The sequence below is a fragment of the Mustela nivalis genome (genome assembly GCF_964662115.1).
Source record: "Mustela nivalis genome assembly, chromosome: 8".
Taxonomy (NCBI): Eukaryota; Metazoa; Chordata; class Mammalia; order Carnivora; family Mustelidae; genus Mustela; species Mustela nivalis.
Window position 1 is genome coordinate 29434824 of NC_139027.1, and position 21088 is coordinate 29455911.

At 42.4% G+C, this 21088-nt stretch overlaps 1 protein-coding gene across 1 annotated transcript; it reads right to left on the minus strand.

The window, feature by feature from the left end:
- Positions 1-466: 466 nt before the first annotated feature.
- LOC309870616 (uncharacterized protein) lies at positions 467-15848 on the minus strand. Its single transcript, XM_082743001.1, has one exon. It carries the CDS (start codon positions 15717-15719, stop codon positions 1242-1244), a length of 14478 nt encoding a protein of 4825 aa, XP_082599127.1. The 5' UTR covers positions 15720-15848; the 3' UTR covers positions 467-1241.
- Between the last annotated feature and the right edge of the window lie 5240 nt (positions 15849-21088).

Consider the following 21088-nt stretch of genomic DNA (forward strand, 5'->3'; position numbering starts at 1 on the left):
ATCTGAGGCAGAACGCCTAACAGCCTGAAATTGGGGGGAAGTTGGACACCACTGTGGCTCAACTAATTGAGTACCTCGGTGAAGACTAAAGGCTGTGATTTGAAGTGGAGTTCAGAGGTGGGTGAGGTCTCCACTGAGAGGGAGGGAGGCTCTGTGAGGGAGGGTCAGACCTGGGACCAGAGCTGGAAGGGCAAATCCAGAGGCCGGAGCTGGGGCCAGATGGATGCCCTCCTCTATGTAGAAGCTCCTAAAAAGAAGAATTCAGCCGGTTAAGCCAAGTCAGGAGGTTTCATCAATTCCTAAATATATATATATAATCACATTTTATTATCTTAGAAATTGGATTGCATGTGAAGTTTTTTTTTTTTTTAAGATTTATTTATTTGACACAGAGAGAGAGATCAAAAGTAGGCAGAGAGGGAGGGGGAAGCAGGCTCCCCGCTGAGCAGAGCGCGATTCAGGACTTGATCCCAGGACCCTGAGATCATGACCCAAGCTGAAGGCAGAGGGTTAACCCGCTGAGCCATTCAGGCGCTCCTGCATGTGAAGTTTTAAAGGATGTATCTGGGGTACCTGGGGGACTTGGTGGGTAAAGCATCTGACTCTTAATTTTTGGCTCAGCACATCTTCTCAGGGTTGTGAAATCAAGTTCTGCATTGGGCTCTGCACTGGGTGCGGAATCTGCCTTAGATTCGCTCTTCTTCTCCCTCTGCCCCTCCCCACTCATGCTGTCTAAAACAAAAAATAACAAAAAATAAGTAAATGATACATCTTTGATTCAGAGAAATATGGTATTAGGAGTTTGAGGGGGATGTGGAGTCAGTGCCTCGGATCCCAGGTCTGACCGTCTACTTCTGCCTGGCAGCTTCCGAGGGGGCTGGTGCCGGAGTGAGTCACATGACAGGACTCCCTCCTCTGAGACCCCGCCCCAGGAAGCTGTAGGTGGGGTTTGGAGCCCCAAACGTGACTTCAGGGCCCTTTCCTCCTGTTCCGTTTGCGCAACACCCAATGTCCCTTCACCCTGCGTTCCCCCCTCCAGCACAACCAGTGGTCTTTCTAGGTGGAGATCAATTATCGCCCCTTTATTTATCTTAGAGAAATTACAGACCCATTCCCACCCTTCCTCCCCCCAGGTAGAGAGGCATAGAGGCTCTTGGATTGCTGAGGGTGCCGGTATCAAAGGCAGTGGCCAAGCAGGAAAGAAGCCACAAAAGGGGCAGGTCGGTGAAGGCTTGAGCCAGTCAGTGAATAATGGGGACGGATCTCTTCTCATCTGTCAGCTGGCCTCTAAACTTGGCCTGTTTGGGAGTATTTTGTGTGTGGTCCCTAGGAGACGTGTTTGAGTAGCCCTTGCAATCTTCAGACAGACCATGTCTGAGCCTCTCCCTAGGGCAGCTGTGTTTGAGTCTCTCCTTAGCGGGACTGTGATGGGTTCTTGCAGAGGGACTGAGATGGGTTTTCCCACACCAACTGTACTGGCCCCTTTCAAAGTGGCTCTGTTGGCTCTGCTCAGAATGACTGTTCCTCTCACACAGACTGTGTCCACTTCTTTCAGAGGGACTACAGTGAGTTCTCTCTGAAGAACTGCAACCACTCTTCTCAGAGGTCCTGTGCTGTCTTCTCTCAGAAGGGCTGTATCCTCTCACCTCTAAGGGACTGTGATGAGTTTTCTGAAAGAAACTGCGACATCTCCTCTCACAAGGACTGCGACATCTCCTCTCACAGGGACTCCGATGGCTCCTTTCTGAGGAACTGTGATGTCTTCTCCGAGGACGACTTTGATGGCGCCTCTCGGAGGGACTGCGATGGCTCCTTTCAGAGGAATTACTTGGGGTTCTCTCCCTTACAAAGCTATGGTGGTTTCGCTTCTTGGGTGTGAGTTTCTCTTTAAGGTGACTGTGTGAGGTTCTCTTAAGTGAACCATGTAGATTCCTCCCTCTGGCTTGAACTCTGGTTCCTATTTTGGAGCTTTTGGACTCCTGGCTAGAGATTTCACATCTGTAGGAGTTTTTCTTACCTTTGCTGCTCTTGTCGTTTTGAACAATGACCACAGCCTGTCCGACTGAAGTGGTTTTGAAAATAGCACTTCTTTGGGAAACTATGGGCTTGGGTCGTTGGGTATGTCTACGTTGGAAAGAGCTACTTCTTTTTGGTTGATGAGCTGATCTGAATTGCTGTATTTCTTCCCCTAACATGTCCTGCTTAGTGGTTATGTCTGTTGGCTTTAGCTTAATAACTGACCTCCTATCTCTTTTGATATCTCTTGAGGAGGAATCATCTCTGGCTTTTTGTTTTGGATGGTGGTTTTTGCTTGAACGCAAATGGTCTGGCCTTGACATGTCCTCAGGCTTCTGTCCAGTAAAAGCCATTATTCTTCGTGCTCTCTGGAATGCTTGCTTTAGGCCTTGAAAAAGCTGTTGAATGAATTTGGGTTGGGATGATTTCTTAGATTCTCTTTTTGAAGAGGCAGTAGTTGTCTGAGATGCTCCATTCCTCTTCCTTCTTAACTGGGCTGGTAAATCCCGAGAAGAACTCCGTATTGTGGTTCTACCATTTGTGTAGAACTTTGTGTTTTGTCTTCTGCCTCCCGTAGTGATTCTTTTCTTTGGGTATTTTGAACTATGGATCTTTTTGGTTCTCCTTTCAGCCCATTTTTCATCCTGATTGCTTTCAGAGTCACTCTCTGGTAGAGAGTGACCTTGAGTAAACTCATAGTGCCCTAGCCCTCCAATTGTTGTCTTTCCTGCTAGGGCAGGGCTCCTATACTGTCTTTGCGTGATGTGGACTCGTACAGGAGCAGGAGACTGGGAAGATACAGACTGGAAATCGATTGTAGAAGTAGGACTCTTGGAAGCTCGAGAATAGACTTTAGCTTTCCTTAGTGATGGTGATATAGAACTCCTTGGTGTGATGGATCTGTCTCTTCTGTGGTACTTTGGGACTTCAGATCTTTTCTTAGTTCGCAACCTAAAGCCAAAACTCATCTTAATCTCTCCGTGGTTTTCTGGAGTGCTTACAAGGTGGAGCTGTGGGTATATAAAAAGATAAGTGCCCTGTAATTTATGATGGCAATTAAGTCCTGCACATAGGCCACACTGTAGGCAGATAGGGTATTTTAAAACCAGACCTGAAGTTAGAGGTGGAGGTACATTGGGGGGTATTTGACTCCTTAACAGTTTTGCTGCCATTTTTAGCCGCAGATCTTGTAGCAACTGGAACTGTTCTGACAAGTCAGTCTTGGCCTGGGGAAGATAACTTGGCTTGAAACAGTGTTGGGACTCAAAAATCCTTGTCTGTGAACTCTGTGAGTTCTCACTCTCTTCCATTGGAACAGAATCTTTCCTAGTGAAAACTGTATTGAAGGAAGACTCTAAATTTACTGGGGCAGGAGGCTTGCCCTCTGTACATGAAACAGGCATGTGCTGAATGACTTCCTGGGATATATCGCTAAGCTTCGAACTTTTCCTTATTTTTGCGCTAGCCCCAGAGTGTTGCTGTATTATGGAGGACATGGAGCTACGTGTCCACATCCTTAAGGCTATTCTTTGTTCGTGACCATGATAGGAAGTGTGTCTCTGAATGTAGTTTTTGGACACTGAAGTCTGAGAAATAATACTTCTACTCTTCTCTAGCAGACTCTTGGAAAGTTCCATCAGTTCTGCAGGAACCCCAAATAAATTCTGAATAGACTGACAAGTATCTGCAGTGGCTCTTTCCATTAAAGATGTTTGAGAACAAAGGTTCCTTTCCATAGTGGTTGCCAAGACATTCCCTAACACTAGCATCTTGGAGAGATATTTTCTGGGTAGTCGCTGTCTCCAGGAGTGATTCTCCCAGACATTCTGTTGTCTGCTCAAGACAGACCAGTTCAGGCCTCTTTGAGTTCCTGATCCTGACTGGAAGGTCCTAGATGGTGATCTCCAGCTTTGCAGTGGATGTTGGGATAGGCGCTGGAGTGAATTCCCTAGCTTCTCCGCCTGCTTTTTATCAGTCCTCTTAGATATGACACCCACTCCTGGGATCTCAAAATGTGGGATTTCTACAATGTTAGCTATCTTATCCGAGGATTGATTGTGAAGGGACAAGGGAAGCGTTGAAGTTTGTATCATAGTAGGGTCTATAAAGTATTCTTCAGACTGCAAAATATCTGTCCCAAAGTCTTTTATATCCAAGGCCCTTGACACTTCTGGCATCTCCAGATCACAAAGGCTTCCTAATTCAGGTGCTTCGACAGAGCTTGAGATGAGCGAGTTTGAAGAGTTCTGTAGAAATCTAGAGAAATAATTCCCTATTTGTAACTCCTCTCTTGACATAAAATCCTCAGATTCCCTATTCTGATATATCTGTACTAGATTCAAATCCTCACATTCCATGATTTGAGGAGGCCCTGTTTTTATCCCCATTCCTTTCACAGCCTGAAGCCCTTGTTCATGAGTGAACACTGTCGATTCCTCCAAAGAAAATGGTGGCTGTGAGAGTGATTCTGAAGATTTCTCTTTGGTATTTGGCCTCAGAGTTAGTTCTACAGGTTCTACCATTTCTTGAAGATGTGGCCTTGGGAAGAAATCCAAACAATCCATTACTTCAGTAGCTGATTCTAAGGAGACTCCTATTCGTTCTACAATCTGAGGAATGGGTAGTGGTGCTAATTCCTCAGATTTTACAATTTGAAGTGGTGGCCCTGGGATTAACACAGTCTTTACAATTTGAAAGCCTGTCGACTTCCTTATATCCAAAATCTGGTGTGTTGGCTCTGTGGTTAATTCCTTTGATTTTATACTTTGCAACAATAGCCCTGAGGTAAACTCAGAAGGTCTCACATCTTTTGGAGTCAGTTCAACATAGTCTACCATTTGAGAGGTCCCCCCTGGTGTTAATGCTACAGACTTTACAACCTGAAGTGGTGGCCCAGGTGTCACTTTCACATATTCAACAACTTTTGGGGGGCCTATTGAGGTTATTCCTATTGGTTGAGCAGCTTGAAGCTGTGTCTTTGTAGATCCTGTGACTTGATCTAGCGGCTTTGGACTAATCCTCATAAGCTCTGTAATTTGACCCGGTAGTCCTGGAGCTATCTGTGAATATTTCATACTTTGATTCTGTGACTGTGTCAGCCCCATAGGTCCATACCCTTGCTGCTGTGTCTCAGATGTGAGCTCTACAGATTCTGCATGTCCTGTAGCTTGACCTGTTTGCCTTGGGGACAAATCTAAAGATTTCTCCCTTTGAAGCCATTGCTTAGGGGTTGAACCCACAGATTCAGGAACTGGATATCTTAGCCTTGGGGTCATCTCTGAAGATTTTGGGACATGATGTAATGACTCTGTAGTCAGTGCTTCTGATTCTTCCCTTTGCAGTCTTTTCTCGGAGATCACCTCTGCAAATTCTAGTGCTTGAGGATAGGGCCTTGGAGTGCTCTCTGTATATCCAGTGGTTTTACTTATTGGCTTTGGGGTCATGCCAAGGAATTCCTTCTCTGTTGGCCTTGCTTTGGGGGTCAGCCCCATAGTTTCTGTAGTGTGATGCTTGGGCTCTGGTGTCATCTCTTCAGATCCTGTAACTTCCTGCACTGGCCTTGTATAGGAGTCTCCCAAGTCCTTAACTTGAGGCCATGACTGAGAGAGCACCTCGAGAGTTTCTGGGATTTTCTTTAAGGTTAATTCTAAGGATTCAGAGCCTTGATCCCTTAGCACATGAGTCAGATCAACAGATTCTGGGACTTGAGGATCTAGCCTTAGAGGCACTCCTGAAGATTCCATGATTTTACTTGTTGACTTTGGGGTCAACCCCACAGATTTTTCTACAGTTTCATTGCCTTGATATGCCAACCTTTCTGTGGTATGACAAATTGGTACTGAAATCAAATTTACAGATTTGGAGACTTGATGCTTTGGTGTTGGGATCACCAAATTCACAGATTTAGGGACTTGAGGCTTTGGTGTTGGGTTCATCTCTGCACCTTCTACAAATTGATGCCCTGGCCTAGGGATTATCTCAGAGGAGTCTGTGATTTGATAGCTCCTCGTTGGCATTAGTTTCTCAGATTTTGTTCTTGGAAGCAGTGACCCCGGTAGTAACTCTACAGATTTCATATCTTGTTGCAGAGATGCTGAAGACAATGTCACATGTTTTATACTTTGCAACTTTGCTTCTGGAGTAAACTCCAAAGGTTTCTCACCTTGTCGCTGTGATTCTGGAGACAAATTTGAAAATTTAACACTATGCAACATGGGTTCTGGTATGAACTTCTTATTTGGCTCTGGTGCCAACACTGTTGATTTCATACCTTGCCATCCTGAAGTCAACTCTTGGCAATTCATACCTTGCTGTGGGGACCCTGGTGTCAACTCCACAGGTTTCACATCTTGAAAACATAGTTTCGGTGCAAAGACCTCAGAATTAACACTTGGTGACCTTAGGCATGATGGAAACCCTGAAGAATTAGCACTTGGAGGCTGTAGCTGTAGGTTTAACTTCAAAGATGTCACATCTTGAGAACATGGCTCTGATTCAAACACCATAGATTTCTGCCTGAGGCAAGAAATCAAATCCTTAGAATTCACATCTTGAGGTTGTGACCCTAGTTTCAAGGCCAGAGATTTCACATCTTGAAAACACAACTTTGATGCAAACACCACAGATCTCTCACTGTGCTGCCTGAGGTGTGAGGGCAACTCCCCAGAATTCATACCTTGAGGATGTGGCCCTGGATTTAACTCCACAGATTTCACTTTTGTAAAACATGGCTCTAGTGCAAACATCTCATACTTCAAGTCCTGCAGCTCAGAGCCTGAAGCCAGTTTCACAGAATTTCCACCACAAGACACTGGCTCTTTGTTAGTCTTCACAGACTTTACAACTTCAAGCAGTGGCTTTGGTAAAAATAACACAGATTTCATACCATTCAGCGAAGAGCCTAAAGTGAACACTGAGTGCACAGCTTGTTGCTGTGACCCACAGTGATTGTCCAAAAACTGGATTTCTGGAAACTTTGTTCCTGGAATTAACTCAGAAGATTTTACACCTTGCAAATGTGGTCCAGGGTTGAACAGAATAGATTTTGTACCTTGATATTGTGACGTAGGATTCAAGTCAGAGGGTTTAATGCCTTGCATCTGTGGGTCTGGATTAAACTTTATAGCATTTATGCATTGAAGTTCTGACCCAAAATTCAAATCAGAAGAATTCACACCTTGCAGCTGTGGGCCACAGTTTAATTCTTGTGATGTTATACCTTGAAATTTTGTCCCTGGACTCAATTCACGTTTCACATTTTGTAAATGTTGCACAGGGTCGAACATAAGAGATTTTATACCTAGAACTTCTGACCCCAGATTCAAATCAAAAGATCCCATACCTTGACATTTAATCCCTGAAGTCAACTCAAAAGATTGTATACCTTGAAAAGGTGGCCCAAGTTCATACCTCATAGAATTAGCACATTGTACTTTTGGGTCTGGATCCAACTCCAAAGAATTTACACACTTCGTCTGTGGCCCAGGGTTGCACTCCATAGGTGGTACAGCAAGAAACTTTGACCCTGGAATCAATTCGGATTTTAAATCTTGTAAATGTGGTTCAGCGCTGAACACCATATATGTCTCACTTTGATTCTTGAACCCCGGATTCACCTGAGATCCTGGATCTTGACATTTTGTCCCTGAAGTCAATTCAAAGGACTGTACACCTTGCAAAGGTGGCCCAGGTTTGCACCCCATAGAATTTGCACATTGTAATTTTGGCTCTGGATTCAACTTAGAAGAATTTACACACTTCATCTGTGGCTCAGGGCTGCATTCCATAGGTGCTACAGCAAGAAACTTTGACCCTGGAATCAATTCAGATTTCAAATCTTGAAGATGTGGATCAAGGTTGAACACCATAGTTGTCTCCCTGGGGATCTCTGAACTCAACTCAGAAGACTTTGTACCTTGAAGTTTTGAAACTGAAGTTAATTCAGAAGGGTTTATACCTTGCAAGGGTGGCTCAGATTTGCATCCAAGAGAATTCACACACTGCAGTTTTGGTTTTGAAATAAATGCAGAAGAATTCACATCTTGCAAAGGTGGCCCAGGGCAGAACACCTGGGATTTTATACCTCGAGGCTCTAATCCAGAATTCAACTCAGATTTTACACCTTTCAATTGTGGTCCAGTACTGAATGCCCTAACATTTATACACTGAAGATGTGGGGCTAGATTAAATTCAGAGGATTTCCCACCTTGTAATTTAGGCTGATGCTTTGTTTCCAGAAATGGCTCATTTGGAAGCTTCCTGTCTGTGCACAACTCGGGTTTTATCTCTTGTGACTGTGGCCCAAGATTGAACTTGCAGGATGGCATATCTTGAAGCCTTGATCCATGGCATAACTCAGAGGATTTAACATCTTGACACTGTTGCTCAGGATTGGATTCCTTAGATTTCACATCTTGGAGCTTTGTCTCTTTGCACAATTCTGAAGATTTTATATGTTGCAAATGTGGTCCAGGGTTGTATACCACAAATTTCACCCTTTGAAGCTCTGGCCATGGTTTCAACTTAAAACACTTCTCTTCTTGCCACTGCTTCCCAGGATTGAACTCGGGAGATATCACATTGCAAATCTTTGATTCCAAGGCTAACTCAGAGGGTTTTGCGACCTGGAACTCTAGGTCCTGGTTGATGTCTGTGGTTTTCATTATTTGAAGCTTTACAGACTCAGGAGATTTTTCACCTTGCAATGTTGCCCCAGGGCTGAATTTCAGAGATTTCATGCCTTGAAGGTGTGATCCTGGTGTCAACATAGGCAATTTCCTATTTTGTAACTGTGGGACTGACTCAAACCCCAAAGATTTCACCTCTTGGGTCTTTGCAGCTAGAGTCAACTCAAGAGGTTTCATGTCTTGCCACGTGGGTCTGATAAGGAACTCCACAGATTCTCTACTTTGAAGCTTTGGTTTTGGTGTTAACTCAGAAGATGGTACATCTTGTAACTGCAGCACTGGCTTTAACTGAACAGATTTCAAATCTTGGAGCCTGTACTCTAGCTTCAAATCAGATCTCCCACCTTGTCTCTGTGGTCCGGGGTTGAACTCCACAGATTTCACACCTTGAAGCTTCCTCATCTGAATTAAATCAGATTTCCCACCTTGTAGCTTTGGACCATGGTTGAACTCAGAGGGTTTCACTTGTTGAAGTTTTGACCCTGGGATCACTTCAGAAGATCTCATACCTTGCAAGTGTGATCTAGAACCAAACCCTGCCGATTTTTTAGTTTGAAGTTTAATACCCATGATCAACTCAGAACATTTCACGTCTTGTAACTGTGGGCCTGCTTTCATATCTGAAAACTTCCTCTCCTGGGTCAGATCAGAAGATTTTTCACCTTGTAACTTTGGATTAGCTTTCAATTCTGCAGATTTCACACCTCGAAGCTTTTCCCTTGGGATCACTTGTGAAGATTTCCCATCCTTCAAGTGTGGTCCAGACTTGAAATTCATAGATTTTACATCTCGAAGCTTTATACCCATGATCAACCTAGAAGATGTCATATCTTCCAACTGGGGGCCTGACTTGAAATCCACGGACTTCACTTTTTGAAGCTTTGTCCCCTGTATCAATTCAGAAGATTTCACACCTCTCAGCTGTGGCCCAGATTTGACATTCATAGATTCCACATCTTGAAACTTTGTTTCTGAGATTAATTTAGAACATTTCACTCCTTGAAACTGTGGATCAGGGTTGGACACCAACTGCACATTTTGAAGCTTTGATCCAAGGGTCAGGTCAGAAGATTTCACAACTTGCACCTGGGGACTGGGAGAGCTTTCTTTATGTTTTACATTTTGAAGCTTTGTCTTTGAGGTCCTTTCAGAAGAATTCACATGTTGTAACAATGGCCCAAGGTTGAAATTTGTACATTTGGTACTTTGAATTTTTGTTCCAGTGATCAGTGTAGAAAATGTTATACCTTTCAACTGTGAACTTGGATTTAACTCAGTAAATGTCTTATCTTGGGACTTTATCTCAGGTGACAACTTAGAAGGTTTTAGATCATGCCACTGTGACCCAGAGTTGAAATTCTCAGATTTCACACCTTGAGGCTTTGTCTGAAGAGTCAATTCAGATGACTTCGTGCTTGTCAAGTGTAGTGGGGAGTTCACTTCTCTAGTTGTATTGCTTTGTAATTGTGACCCTTGGCTTAATACCTCAGATTTCACACCAAGAAGCTGTGGATCTTCCATAAGTACCAGAGACTTCACACCCTGAAGCTGTGCTCCTGGGGATGACTGTAAGGGTTTTACTTCTTGAAGCTTTGGTTTTGCAGTCAATTTAGTAGGTTTCCTATCATGCATGCAAAGCCTAGATTTCAATGGCATAAATTTTATATCACAGAGCTTTGACCTTGAAGTCAGCTCACATGATTTTACACTTCTAACCAGTAGACAAGGTTTCAAATCACAGTCTTGAAGCTTATGTTCCTGGAGTGATGCCGAAGATTGTGTATCTTGGAGCTTTGGCCTTGGAGTTAATGCAGATGACTTTCTATGTTTCAACCCTAGAGGCTTGACACCTTGAGACTGTATCCCTATAGACTTCACACCTTGGAAATCAGGTCCTGGTATCCACAGGATACACCTCATTCTTTCCAGCTGTGGCTCTTTTTTGAACTCAGTAGTTTTTACATCTTGAAGCTGTGGCTCTGCGGTTGATGCCAAAACCTTCCCTTTTAGCAGCTGTGTTCCTGGGAGCACCCCAGGGCTTTTCATGTTCTGCAACTGTGGCCCAAGGTCTGTATATATCGCACCTTGAGTTTTGGACCCAAGAGTCAATTCAAATGACTTCACATCTCTTAACTCTGTCGAAGATTTCAACCCTATAGATTTAATACCTTGAGACTGTGACCTGATATTGAACTCTACAGATTTCACAGCTTGGAACTTAGGTCCTGGGATCCACTGAATGCGTCTCATACTTTCAAGCAGTGGCTCTTGTTTCAACTCAACGGTTTTTACACAAAGCTGTGGCTCTGAAGCTAACTCTGAGCCTTCAATCTGGTGCAGTGGTACCCCTGGGGTCAACTTAGGAGACTTTGTGCTTTGCAGCTGTGGTTCAAGTGGTTCAAGTTTGAATTCTTTAGGTTTTAAACCTTGAATATTTGATTCTGGAGTCAAGTCTGATTTCATACTTTCAAACTGTAACTCAAAATTGAGGTCTGCTAATTTTTTACCTTTCAATTTTAGCTCTGGAGTTAACTCCAAAGACAGCCCATCGTCCGACTTAGCCCCTCTCTTCAACTGCTCTGAATTTACACATTGCTGCTTTGGTGAGATTACAGATAGCTTGCCATCCTGTTCTGGCCCAAATGTTAAATTCATGAGTACCGTCTCTTGAAACTGTTGCCTTGGGGCTAAATCCACAGTTTTTACTCCTTGAAACTTTGATCTTCTGGTCACTTTCACAGAATTTACTTCCTGCTTGTTTAGCCTTGGGGTCAACTTTACAGATTTTACACATTGCGGCTTTGGATCTGGAGTTTCCTCTATAGATTGTAAACTTTGATGCTTTAAACATGGGGTACTGTCGACAAATTTACTATCTTGGGTTTGTGGCTCTAAAGTCAGTTCCTTGGGTTTCACACCTTGCAGTTCAGACCCTTGGAGCAATGGCCCTGGTGCAAAAGGCACAGCTTTCTCACCTTCCATCTTGGTCTCAAATTTCAATTCCACAGTTTGCACATCTTGTTGTTGGGTTCTTTGGACCAACTCCACAGCTTTGGAGTCTTGAGTTCTTGCATGTAGAATCAAGTCAGAAGTTGTACCTTGAAGCATGGAATCTTGGGTGCTTTTCACAGGTTTGGCATTTTCTATCCGTGGCACTGTGGTTATCTCCATAGATTTCTCACCTTCCAGCTGTGGACTAGGGGTTAGCAAAGTAGATTCCGTACCTTTTAGACCCTGTCCTGTAGTTAAGACCACAGATTTCACATCTTTCAGCTCCGAAGTCAACAACTCAGATTTTACCCCTTGAAGTTTTGAGTCCGGGGTCAGCTTTATTGGTTTCATACCCCCCACACTTGGCCCTTGGATCAATTCAGAAGATTTTATACCTTGTAACTGTGTTCTTCTAGCCAACTCAGAATAGTTTACACTTGGCAACTGTGACTCAGGAGTCAACCCCATAGATTTTTCATCTGGTTTCTCTGGCTGGGAGACAATTCTATAAGAAATGTTACCTTCCAAGTTGGACATTTGATCCATCCCCAAATTTTTTACACCTTGAAACAGTGTCTCTGGTACTAGCCTATCAGGCTTGACCACGTGCTTTTGAGGTCCTGGGGACAGCCCCACAGATCTTACTCCCTGCATCTTTGGGTTTGGGGTCAACTCAAAAAATTTCACATATTGTAGTTGTGGCCCTGAGTTTAACTCTGAAGATTTCACACCTTGAGGTTGAGTTCCTGATGTCAGATCACCAAATTTGACATATTGTAACTGTGGCCCTGGCCCTTGAAATGCTAATTCTGGAGTCATCTCTACAGAATTTCCACCATTAAACACTGATCCTGGAGTCTGCTCCCCAAATCTGACACCTTGAAGTTTTGGCCCTGAGGTCAATTCAGAAAATTTGACATCTTGCTGCCTTGGCCCTAGGTTCAGTTCCTGAGACTTCACACCTTGAAACTGTGGTTCTGAGGTCAATTTCATAGACTGCATGCTGTGAAACTGGGATCCTTCAATAGACGGAAGAGTTTTCATATTTTCACTCAAGAACCCTTGGCTTAATGGCAAAGGCAATTCTGTTACAAATCCTAAGGATTGTACATCTTGAACCTGTGTTCCCGGTATACATTGCACATGTTTCAAACCTTGATGCTTTGGTTCTAAGGTCAAATCAGAAAATCTGACATCTTGCAAGCGTGGTCCTGAGTTTTGTTCCACAGATTTCATGCATTGAGTTTCTGGTTCTGGAGACAGTTGTACGGACGTAACACTTTGATGCTTTGGCCCTGGGGTAAAATCTGACAATCTGATTTCTTGCACTGGGGAACCTGGGGTCAGTGCATCAGATTTCACACTATGACGTGGGGACCCTGAGATGAAATCTACAGGTTTTTCTCCTTGAAGAAGTGGTCCTGGAGGTAAATTTGAAAGTCGGACACTTCGCAAATGTGGCCCTGGGATCAATTTCACACCCTGATGCTGTGCCCCCTTAGTCAATTCCTCTGATATTATACATTGAAGTATTGGCTCTTTTACCAGCTTCTCAGATTCTATCATTCCAGTAGTAGCTGGCTGTTGGATTAAGTTAACATATTCCACATCTTGTAATCGTGGCTCTGGATGCAGTGGTATAGACTTTACTCCCTGGAACTGTGGCTCTGGGGTCAACTCTGGAACATGTCGTTTTGGTCCTGTGATAAATTGTTTAGGTCCCACCACTACTGGGGATGACTCAGGGGTTAACTTCACAGATTTCAAATTTTGCATTAGTGGCTCTGATTTCTCATATTGCATTCGTGGTCCTAAAGTCAATTCCAGGGATCCTTTTACTGAATATGGTGGTACTGGCATCATCTCCTGGATATGTTCAATTTGAGACAATGCCAACCCAAAAGGTTCTGTGTTTTCGTATTCTGACCTTAGGGGTATTTCTAAAGGCTCAGTAACTTGAAGGTGTGGCTTTAGAGTCATTTCTGTAGATTCTGTAACTCGACCTGTTGGTTTTGGTGTTAATGCCACTTGGAGTAAATCCCCAGAAAAGAGCTGTGCAGTTTCTGTGTCTTGATGGCCTGGCCCCGGAGTCATCTCTGAAAAATTCTGAAAATACGGCCTGGGGATCATCCCAGTAGTTCCCGACCCCATAGTTTCCATCATTTGATGGCTTTGCCTTGGACTCATCTCTGAAGATTCTAAGATCTGATGCCATGGGGTCAAACTTGGAGATTCCATGACTTGATGAGGTAGCCGTGGGGTTAATGCTCTAGTTTTTGTGCCTTGAACATATGGTCGTGGAGTCAACTCCACAGAGTCTTGCACTTGAATCCATGACCCAGGAGTCAACTCCAGAGGTTTCCTAACTTGAGATACTGGCCTTGAGGTCAAATCCCGAGTTTCTGCAACTTGTGATTGTGGTGTTATGATCATTCCCATGGATGACCCCATTGCTACTGGAGTTACCTTTAAAGAATGTATGGATTGATGTGATGGCATTGGAATCATCCCTACTGATTCTGTGACTTTAAGTGGTGGCTTTGGAGGTAAACCCACAGATCCTACAAATCCAGGTGGACCAATAGTAGGAGGAGAGCTAGAAGATGTCCAACCAACTCGTTGAGCTGCTCCTGGGGCAGACTGTGAATCCCCAGATTCTATAACATGTGGCAGTGCTGGTGGAATTATTCCTACGAAATCCCTAGCTTGTAATAATGCCACTGGAGTAACTTTTGTGTAATCAGGATCTTGATGCAATGGACTGGAGATCATTTCCAGTGATCTTGTATTTTGACATATTGTCCCTGGAGGAATCTTCAGTGGTCCTGTGATTTGACTTTGTGGCTTTGAGGTTATATTCACTGATTCAGTAACTTCAGGATGTGGCCCAAAAGTCGTTGCCACAGTTTCCACAACTGTGTATTGTGCCTTTGGATGCATCTTTCCTGATGGTATGACTTTATGGTCCAACGATGGGGTTATTTCCCCTGATTTCATGGCTTGAGATGGTGTTCTTGGGATTATTCCCACTGGTTTTACAATATGTATATGTGACTCATTAATCATCCCCATAGAATCCATGACTTGAAGCAATGCTGTAGGAGTTACCATCACATTATCTGTGACTTGATTCAGGGGTCTGGAGGTCATGTTGGATTCCATAACTTGATGCTGAGCACTTGGTGTTACCTCCACTGGTTTAGTGACTTGATATGATGGTTTAGTGCTTACACTCACTTTTTTTGTGGTTTCCATTGGTTTCCCAACTTTGTCTTGTGGCTGTGGGAACAAACCCACAGATTCAATCACTTCTGAATGTGATTCTGGGATCATCCCCATTGAAGCCATGACTTGAAGTAATGCTAAAGGAGTTACCTTTATGCTCTCTGTAACTTGACATGGTAGCCTTGAGGTCAATTCCACATGAGTCATGTGGGACTTAGGCTGCTGAATCCTTTTTTCCAGAAGACCCATGACGCTCTGTTCTATATTAAGTTCTAGAACATGTTTTGGCTCCTTCTGCAGTCCAGTGGTTTTCTCTGGAATTATGTTAGCTCCTAAACTTTTGCGAAGCAGAGTGCCCAATGATGTAACTAAGGGCCTGGATTCAAGGATTTGCGGGCCATCCCCCCGTTGTGACTGCTTACCTGGGATAAGTGACTGTGAAATTTCTGTTTCTGTTCGATTTAATCCAGATTCCACTCCAATATTCACATGGAGCTGGAATGATGGACAGTTTGGGAATTTATTGTAGAGACCTTGTTCAGTGCTTTGATGAATGGGCATAGATAGCTGGATTTGAGGTTTCTGTGGTTCAGGAACTCCTCCTTGCACCTCAATTAAATAATTCAGGATTGCCCATGACTCCCTTACAGGCAGAGGCACTGTTTGTTCCCTCAAAGTATAAACCTTCCAAGCCATATGTCCCTCTAACTCCCACCTAACCAAAGGAGAGAGCTGGATTGGAGCCCACCCCGAGAATCGTGGTCTTGCCTTGGTGAAAATAAAATCTGGCCCATGATCCATTGTCAAATGACTCTTGCTCTTTCCCCCATTCTTTGTTTTTTCTTGTTGGCAGAGATCTGGGGATTCAAACACAGAGCTGATAAAAGAGTTTTGGGATCTTAAGGGTGAATGAGCTGCCAAATTCTGTAAAAGTTTTGATTTCCCAAACTCTGAGATCTGAAAAGGAGGCAGGGCTGTGCCTTGGTTCCTGAACATGGAAAACTGGTTTTGGGGTAAAATAGGTAAACTATGGCTCTGGAGTTGCCGGGTTGTTCCTTTAGAAAAGACGGGAAGGTGGGACAGGCGGGAGTTGCTGCATAATGATCCAGAGGAGCTGCTGTCCTTAGTAGAATGTTTTGCCTTCTTACAGCCACAACGGGGTAGAACAGGCTCCTGAGCCACAAGCACAGAGGAGGTGGAAGAAGAAATCGAATCCTGTGATTCAGGCAAACAGAATTCTGTAAGAGTTGATCTAGGAAATAAAGAAAAGTTTCCATTTGCTTTGGGGCAGGAAAAAGTAGGAAAAGGGAAAGGTAATGGCTATTTCAAATGTGAAATATTTTGTCCTGAGGGAGAACAATAACAACAAAAGAGGTTGTATTCCCCAATCTCAATTACTTATGTAAAGAATTCCTCTACGAGGAGGAGAGGAAGGTATGGGTCTCCACTCCAATCAGAAATGATCCATGGACTAAACCTTTGGACCCAGAAGTTATCCCCACCGCCCAAACTAAGTAAATAAGCAACCAACTAACAATCTCTCTTCTCCCTCTCTTTTTCCCTCCCTCTTTCCCACCTCCCTTCTTTGGTCTCTTGTACCCTCCCTCTTAAAAGTTCTACCACCTTTGGGGCATCTGGCTAGCTCGGTTGGTAGAGCATGCAATTCTTGATCTCAAGAATTCAATTCAATTCAAGTAGAGTTTACTTAAGACAAAAACAAAAACTTCCACGACCCAACCTCCTCCCAGAAATGACCTTCCCTGACCTTGCACATTCCAGATGTTGGAAGATCTGTTGAAGACTTCTGTCCATTGACCAGAGTACATACTCCTGGGCCCATCCCATAGGGAGACTTGAAAAGCTGGACACCAGAGTAGGTCAATGTCACTGAAGTGATATTAAAGTACTAGTAAGGAAACCAATAGGAATAGTGACTTAACTTAGAAAAGGAAGAGCTATCATTGTGGGGGAAGTAAAACAATACTAGGTACCTTTCTCCTAACTCCTACAGAGTTTATCAGTAGAGTAAGCTGAAGAGAGGAGGAATAGATAGTGAAGGTCAACATTACTCACTGTGTCTCATTAGCTTCGGAGCAGCTCATCCTAAGATTTTCTTCCCACTGGGAAGCTGGGAGCAGAGGTAAAGAAGCTTTTAGCACCCTAATTGTTGATACCACCTCTACCTTGTTCCACCCCCTTGTTTTACAGATAAGAAAACAAAGGTGAAATCATGCCTAGGATCATTAAGTTAATGAGTGGTAGAGCTCAGACTTAACCCAGGGCTCAAGTTTTTATATTTTGAACTCTACTATGCTGCCTTCACCATGGAGTAGATGAAGCTGTTGGAAAGAACAGGAACAATCATGCGAGTAGGGAGTAGGAGTAGGGGAACCAAAGTGCATAACACATTCCCCCCCTCCCCAAAGGATTCTATCCAGTGCCTATGACAGGGGAAAAAGTTATCAGAACTTCCTGCACCAAACATTAATCTCACCAAATTTCTTTCCTGATACTTTGAGTTCTACACAAAAGGAAAATTAGGCAAGAAAGCATGGGGGAAAGGAAGCATAGGAAGAATTATCAATCTGTTTACAGCTTTTGGAAGTTGCTCAAAAGAATCTAGCATCTTTGGAGATGCTAGAAAGAGTAAGCACATTTCTTTCATTTACATAATCTTTTTCAAATTCCCTCCCTCAACCTGTTATTAAAGTCTGGAGTTTTAAGGCAGACCCACAGTTGGTTTGTCATTAGCCTTGAGCTGAAGAATAAAGCATAGGATCTTTCTGACCTGTGAGTTTCTGGATCTTTTTCAATGTATGCTGCTTTGAAGTCTAGAGAGGCACAAAGAGAAAAAAATAAAATCAGAAAATGTTCTAAGTTAGAGAATCAAGAGCACATTTCCTCTTACAGACACAAATATTGATCCAGTTGGTGTCCATAACCACAGCACAACTGGCATCCCATTCATGTATTCATTAATCATTTAATGAGTGCTTACTAAGTTCTAGGCATTAGCTTGGGTGCTAGGACTACAAAGATAAATATGACCCCTGTATTCTGGGAATTCACATTAATGGGAACAACAGATGTCTAAACTGCTAAGTTATAATACAGTGTGGTAAATATAGAACACATAAATCCTATGTAAATATATATAGAACAGAAACATCTAAATATATTAATAAATAAATTAAAATTTATAGCTATATTAATAAATATATAACAGAAATATAAGTGTTAAAGAATAAAAGGACAGGGATTCACTGCCTGGGAGAGATGGGAAAAGTTACTCAAGAAGTGGCCATTTGTACTGGAGTCTGAAGAATCAGCAGAAAGTTTTTAGGTGAAAAAAGAACATTCCAGGCAAGTCAAAAACAACATCACCAAGAAGATTGTAAAGTCATGAGTGTCAGGTGCACATTTGCTAAGAAAAAAGCTGAAAATAGAAGTGGAAGCCAGATTTTGCCAAATGATGGAATTTTTATTTTATCCTTTAGGTCAGAATTTCCCGATCAGTAACGTAAACTCCTGAGTTTTTTGCAAGCATGTTCCAGGTCACTTTAAAGGCAGAATTACCTTTGTTACCATTTCAAATAAAACAATTTTTATTTCTCCCTTTTGAATCATGACATCAGTCTCGGAGAGTGTATTATAAGAGCCTACATAATATTATTCATAGATTGCCAAATGTTTTAGCTAAACAATGTTGAATTAAAGTGTTAAAAGCAAAAATTCTCCCAAGAATGGTGGTTCAACATAAGAAAGTCAATCAATGTGATACACCACATTAATAACACAAAGGGGAAAAAAGCTGGACAATTATCTCAACTGGTGGAGAAAAAGGATTGCCAAAATCCAACACCTATTCATGATTTAATAAAAAAATAAAAACACTCAACAAACTAGGGATATAAGGGAATTTCCTCAATATAGTAAGGGGTATTAATGAAAAACCAATAGCTAATATCATTCTAAATAGTGAAAGCCTGAGAGCTTTTCTTTTAGGGTAGTAAACAGACAAGGATGCTCAATTTCACTACTTTTCTTTAACATTGTGCTAGAAACTCCAACCAGAGGAATTAGGTAAGAAAAATAAAAGCCATCCTTTCCTTTGGAAAAGAGAAGTTAAACAATCTCTATTTCTATTCATAGACGCATAATCTTATTTACAGAAAATCATAAATAATACACACACACACACACACACAAAACCCAATTAGAACTAATACATGAATTTAGCAAAGTTACAGAATGCAGTATCAACACACAAAAATCAGTTGTATTTTTTTTTAAAGATTTTATTTATTTATTTAACAGAGAGAGATCACAAGTAGGCAGAGAGGCAGGCAGACAGAGAGAGGAGGAAGCAGGCTCCCCGCTGAGCAGAGAGCCCGACGTGGGACCCGATCCCAGGACCCTGAGATCACGACCTGAGCCAAAGGCAGGGCCTAACCCACGGAGCCACCCAGGCGCCCCAGTTGTATTTTTTTTTAAATTGGTTCCATACTGGGCCCAATGGAGAGCTTGACCTCATGACCCTAAGATCAAGATAAAGATCAATATCAAGACCTAAGCTGAGATCAAGAGTTGGATGCTTAGGGGTACCTAGGTGGTTCAGTCTTTAAGCATCTGCCTTCTGCCCAGGGTCCTGGGATCAAGCCCCACATCTGGCTCCCTGCTCAGCTGGAAGCCTGCTTCTCTCTCTCCCCACTCCCCCTGCTTGTGTTCCCTCTTTCACTGTCTCTCTCTCTCTGTCAAATAAATAAAATACTTTTAAAATTAAATAATAATTTAATTTAATTTTTTAAAAAATGATTGAAAATAGAAACCCTGCCTAAGTTTCCAGCCTGCCTCAAGAAGTTGGGATTTATCAGCCTCCACAAATATATTAATATCAGCCAATTTTTCAATCTCTCCCCCCCAACCCCATATGTGTGTGTGTGTGTGTGTGTGTGTGTGTGTGTGTCTATATATGTGTGTGTCTGTGTGGAGTTATAATAAAGAACACATCTGGTGTTTGTCCCAGACTCCTGACTCAGAGCTTCAAAAACACTGGGAATTTCCTGAGTGATAGGAATGCCTTGGTTATGCTGATGAGGTAGAAAACAAACATTATTTCTCCCTTTACTTTAGGAGGCTGAATTAACCTTGATTCTAGAATCTGATCAAGACATTATTAGAAAGGAAAACTCACAGGTCAGTCTCTTTCATGGAAACAGATGCAAAATTCCTAAACTTAATATCGGCAAACTTGATCCAACAATATATAAAAAGGATCATGGGTTTCACTTATTTGTGGAGCATAACAAATAGCATGGATGACAAGGGGAGTTAGAGAGGAGAAGGGAGTTGAGGGAAATTGGAAGGGGAGGTGAACCATGAGAGACTATGGACTCTGAAAAACAATCTGAAGGTTTTGAAGGGGTGGGGGGTGGGAGTTTGGGGGAACCAGGTGATGGGTATTGGAGAGAGCATGGATTGCATGGAGCCCTGGGTGTGGTGCAAAAACAATGAATGGTGAAAATAAATTTAAAAAATAAAAAAAAAATAAATTTAAAAAGAAGGATCATAAACAGTATCACAAACATGTTATATTTGTTTCAGGAATTCACAGTTGGTTTAATATTTTAAAAATTCATTGTAATTTAGCACTTTAATAGAATAAACAAGAAAAATCATATGAACATCTAAATAGAGGCAGAAAAAGTGCTTGATAAAATTCAACACCCATTCATGCTAAAATTCTTAGCAAAACAGAAGTAAAGGAGCTTTCTTCATCTGCTAAACAGTATTTACAAAACCCACATAGCACACATTACGCATAAATGGTGAATTAAAGAAAACCTTCCTCTACGTAAAAAAAGAAGATAAAAATCCCCACTATCTACTGAATACAGTACTGGGAATCCTATAAAGGATGCAATAAAGCAAGGAAAAGAAAGAGAAGTCATAGGATTAGAAAGGAAGAAATAAAGTTATCATATGCAGAGAATGTGACTGTGTAGGGAATCACAAAATGCTTTTGGAAAAGCATCTACTGGTCCATTTTCAGGATTGATAAGCAAATTCAGCAAGATTTTTAGATAAAAGGTCAATATAGAAAACCCATTTTTTGGAAAAGTCCATTTTATTTTGAGGTATTTATTATTAATTTTTAAAGATTTTATTAT

Bases quoted from the DNA above. Each gene is read 5' to 3' on its own strand.
- LOC309870616 (XM_082743001.1), bottom strand. From the start codon at position 15,719: ATGGATCATGGGCCAGATTTTATTTTCACCAAGGCAAGACCACGATTC.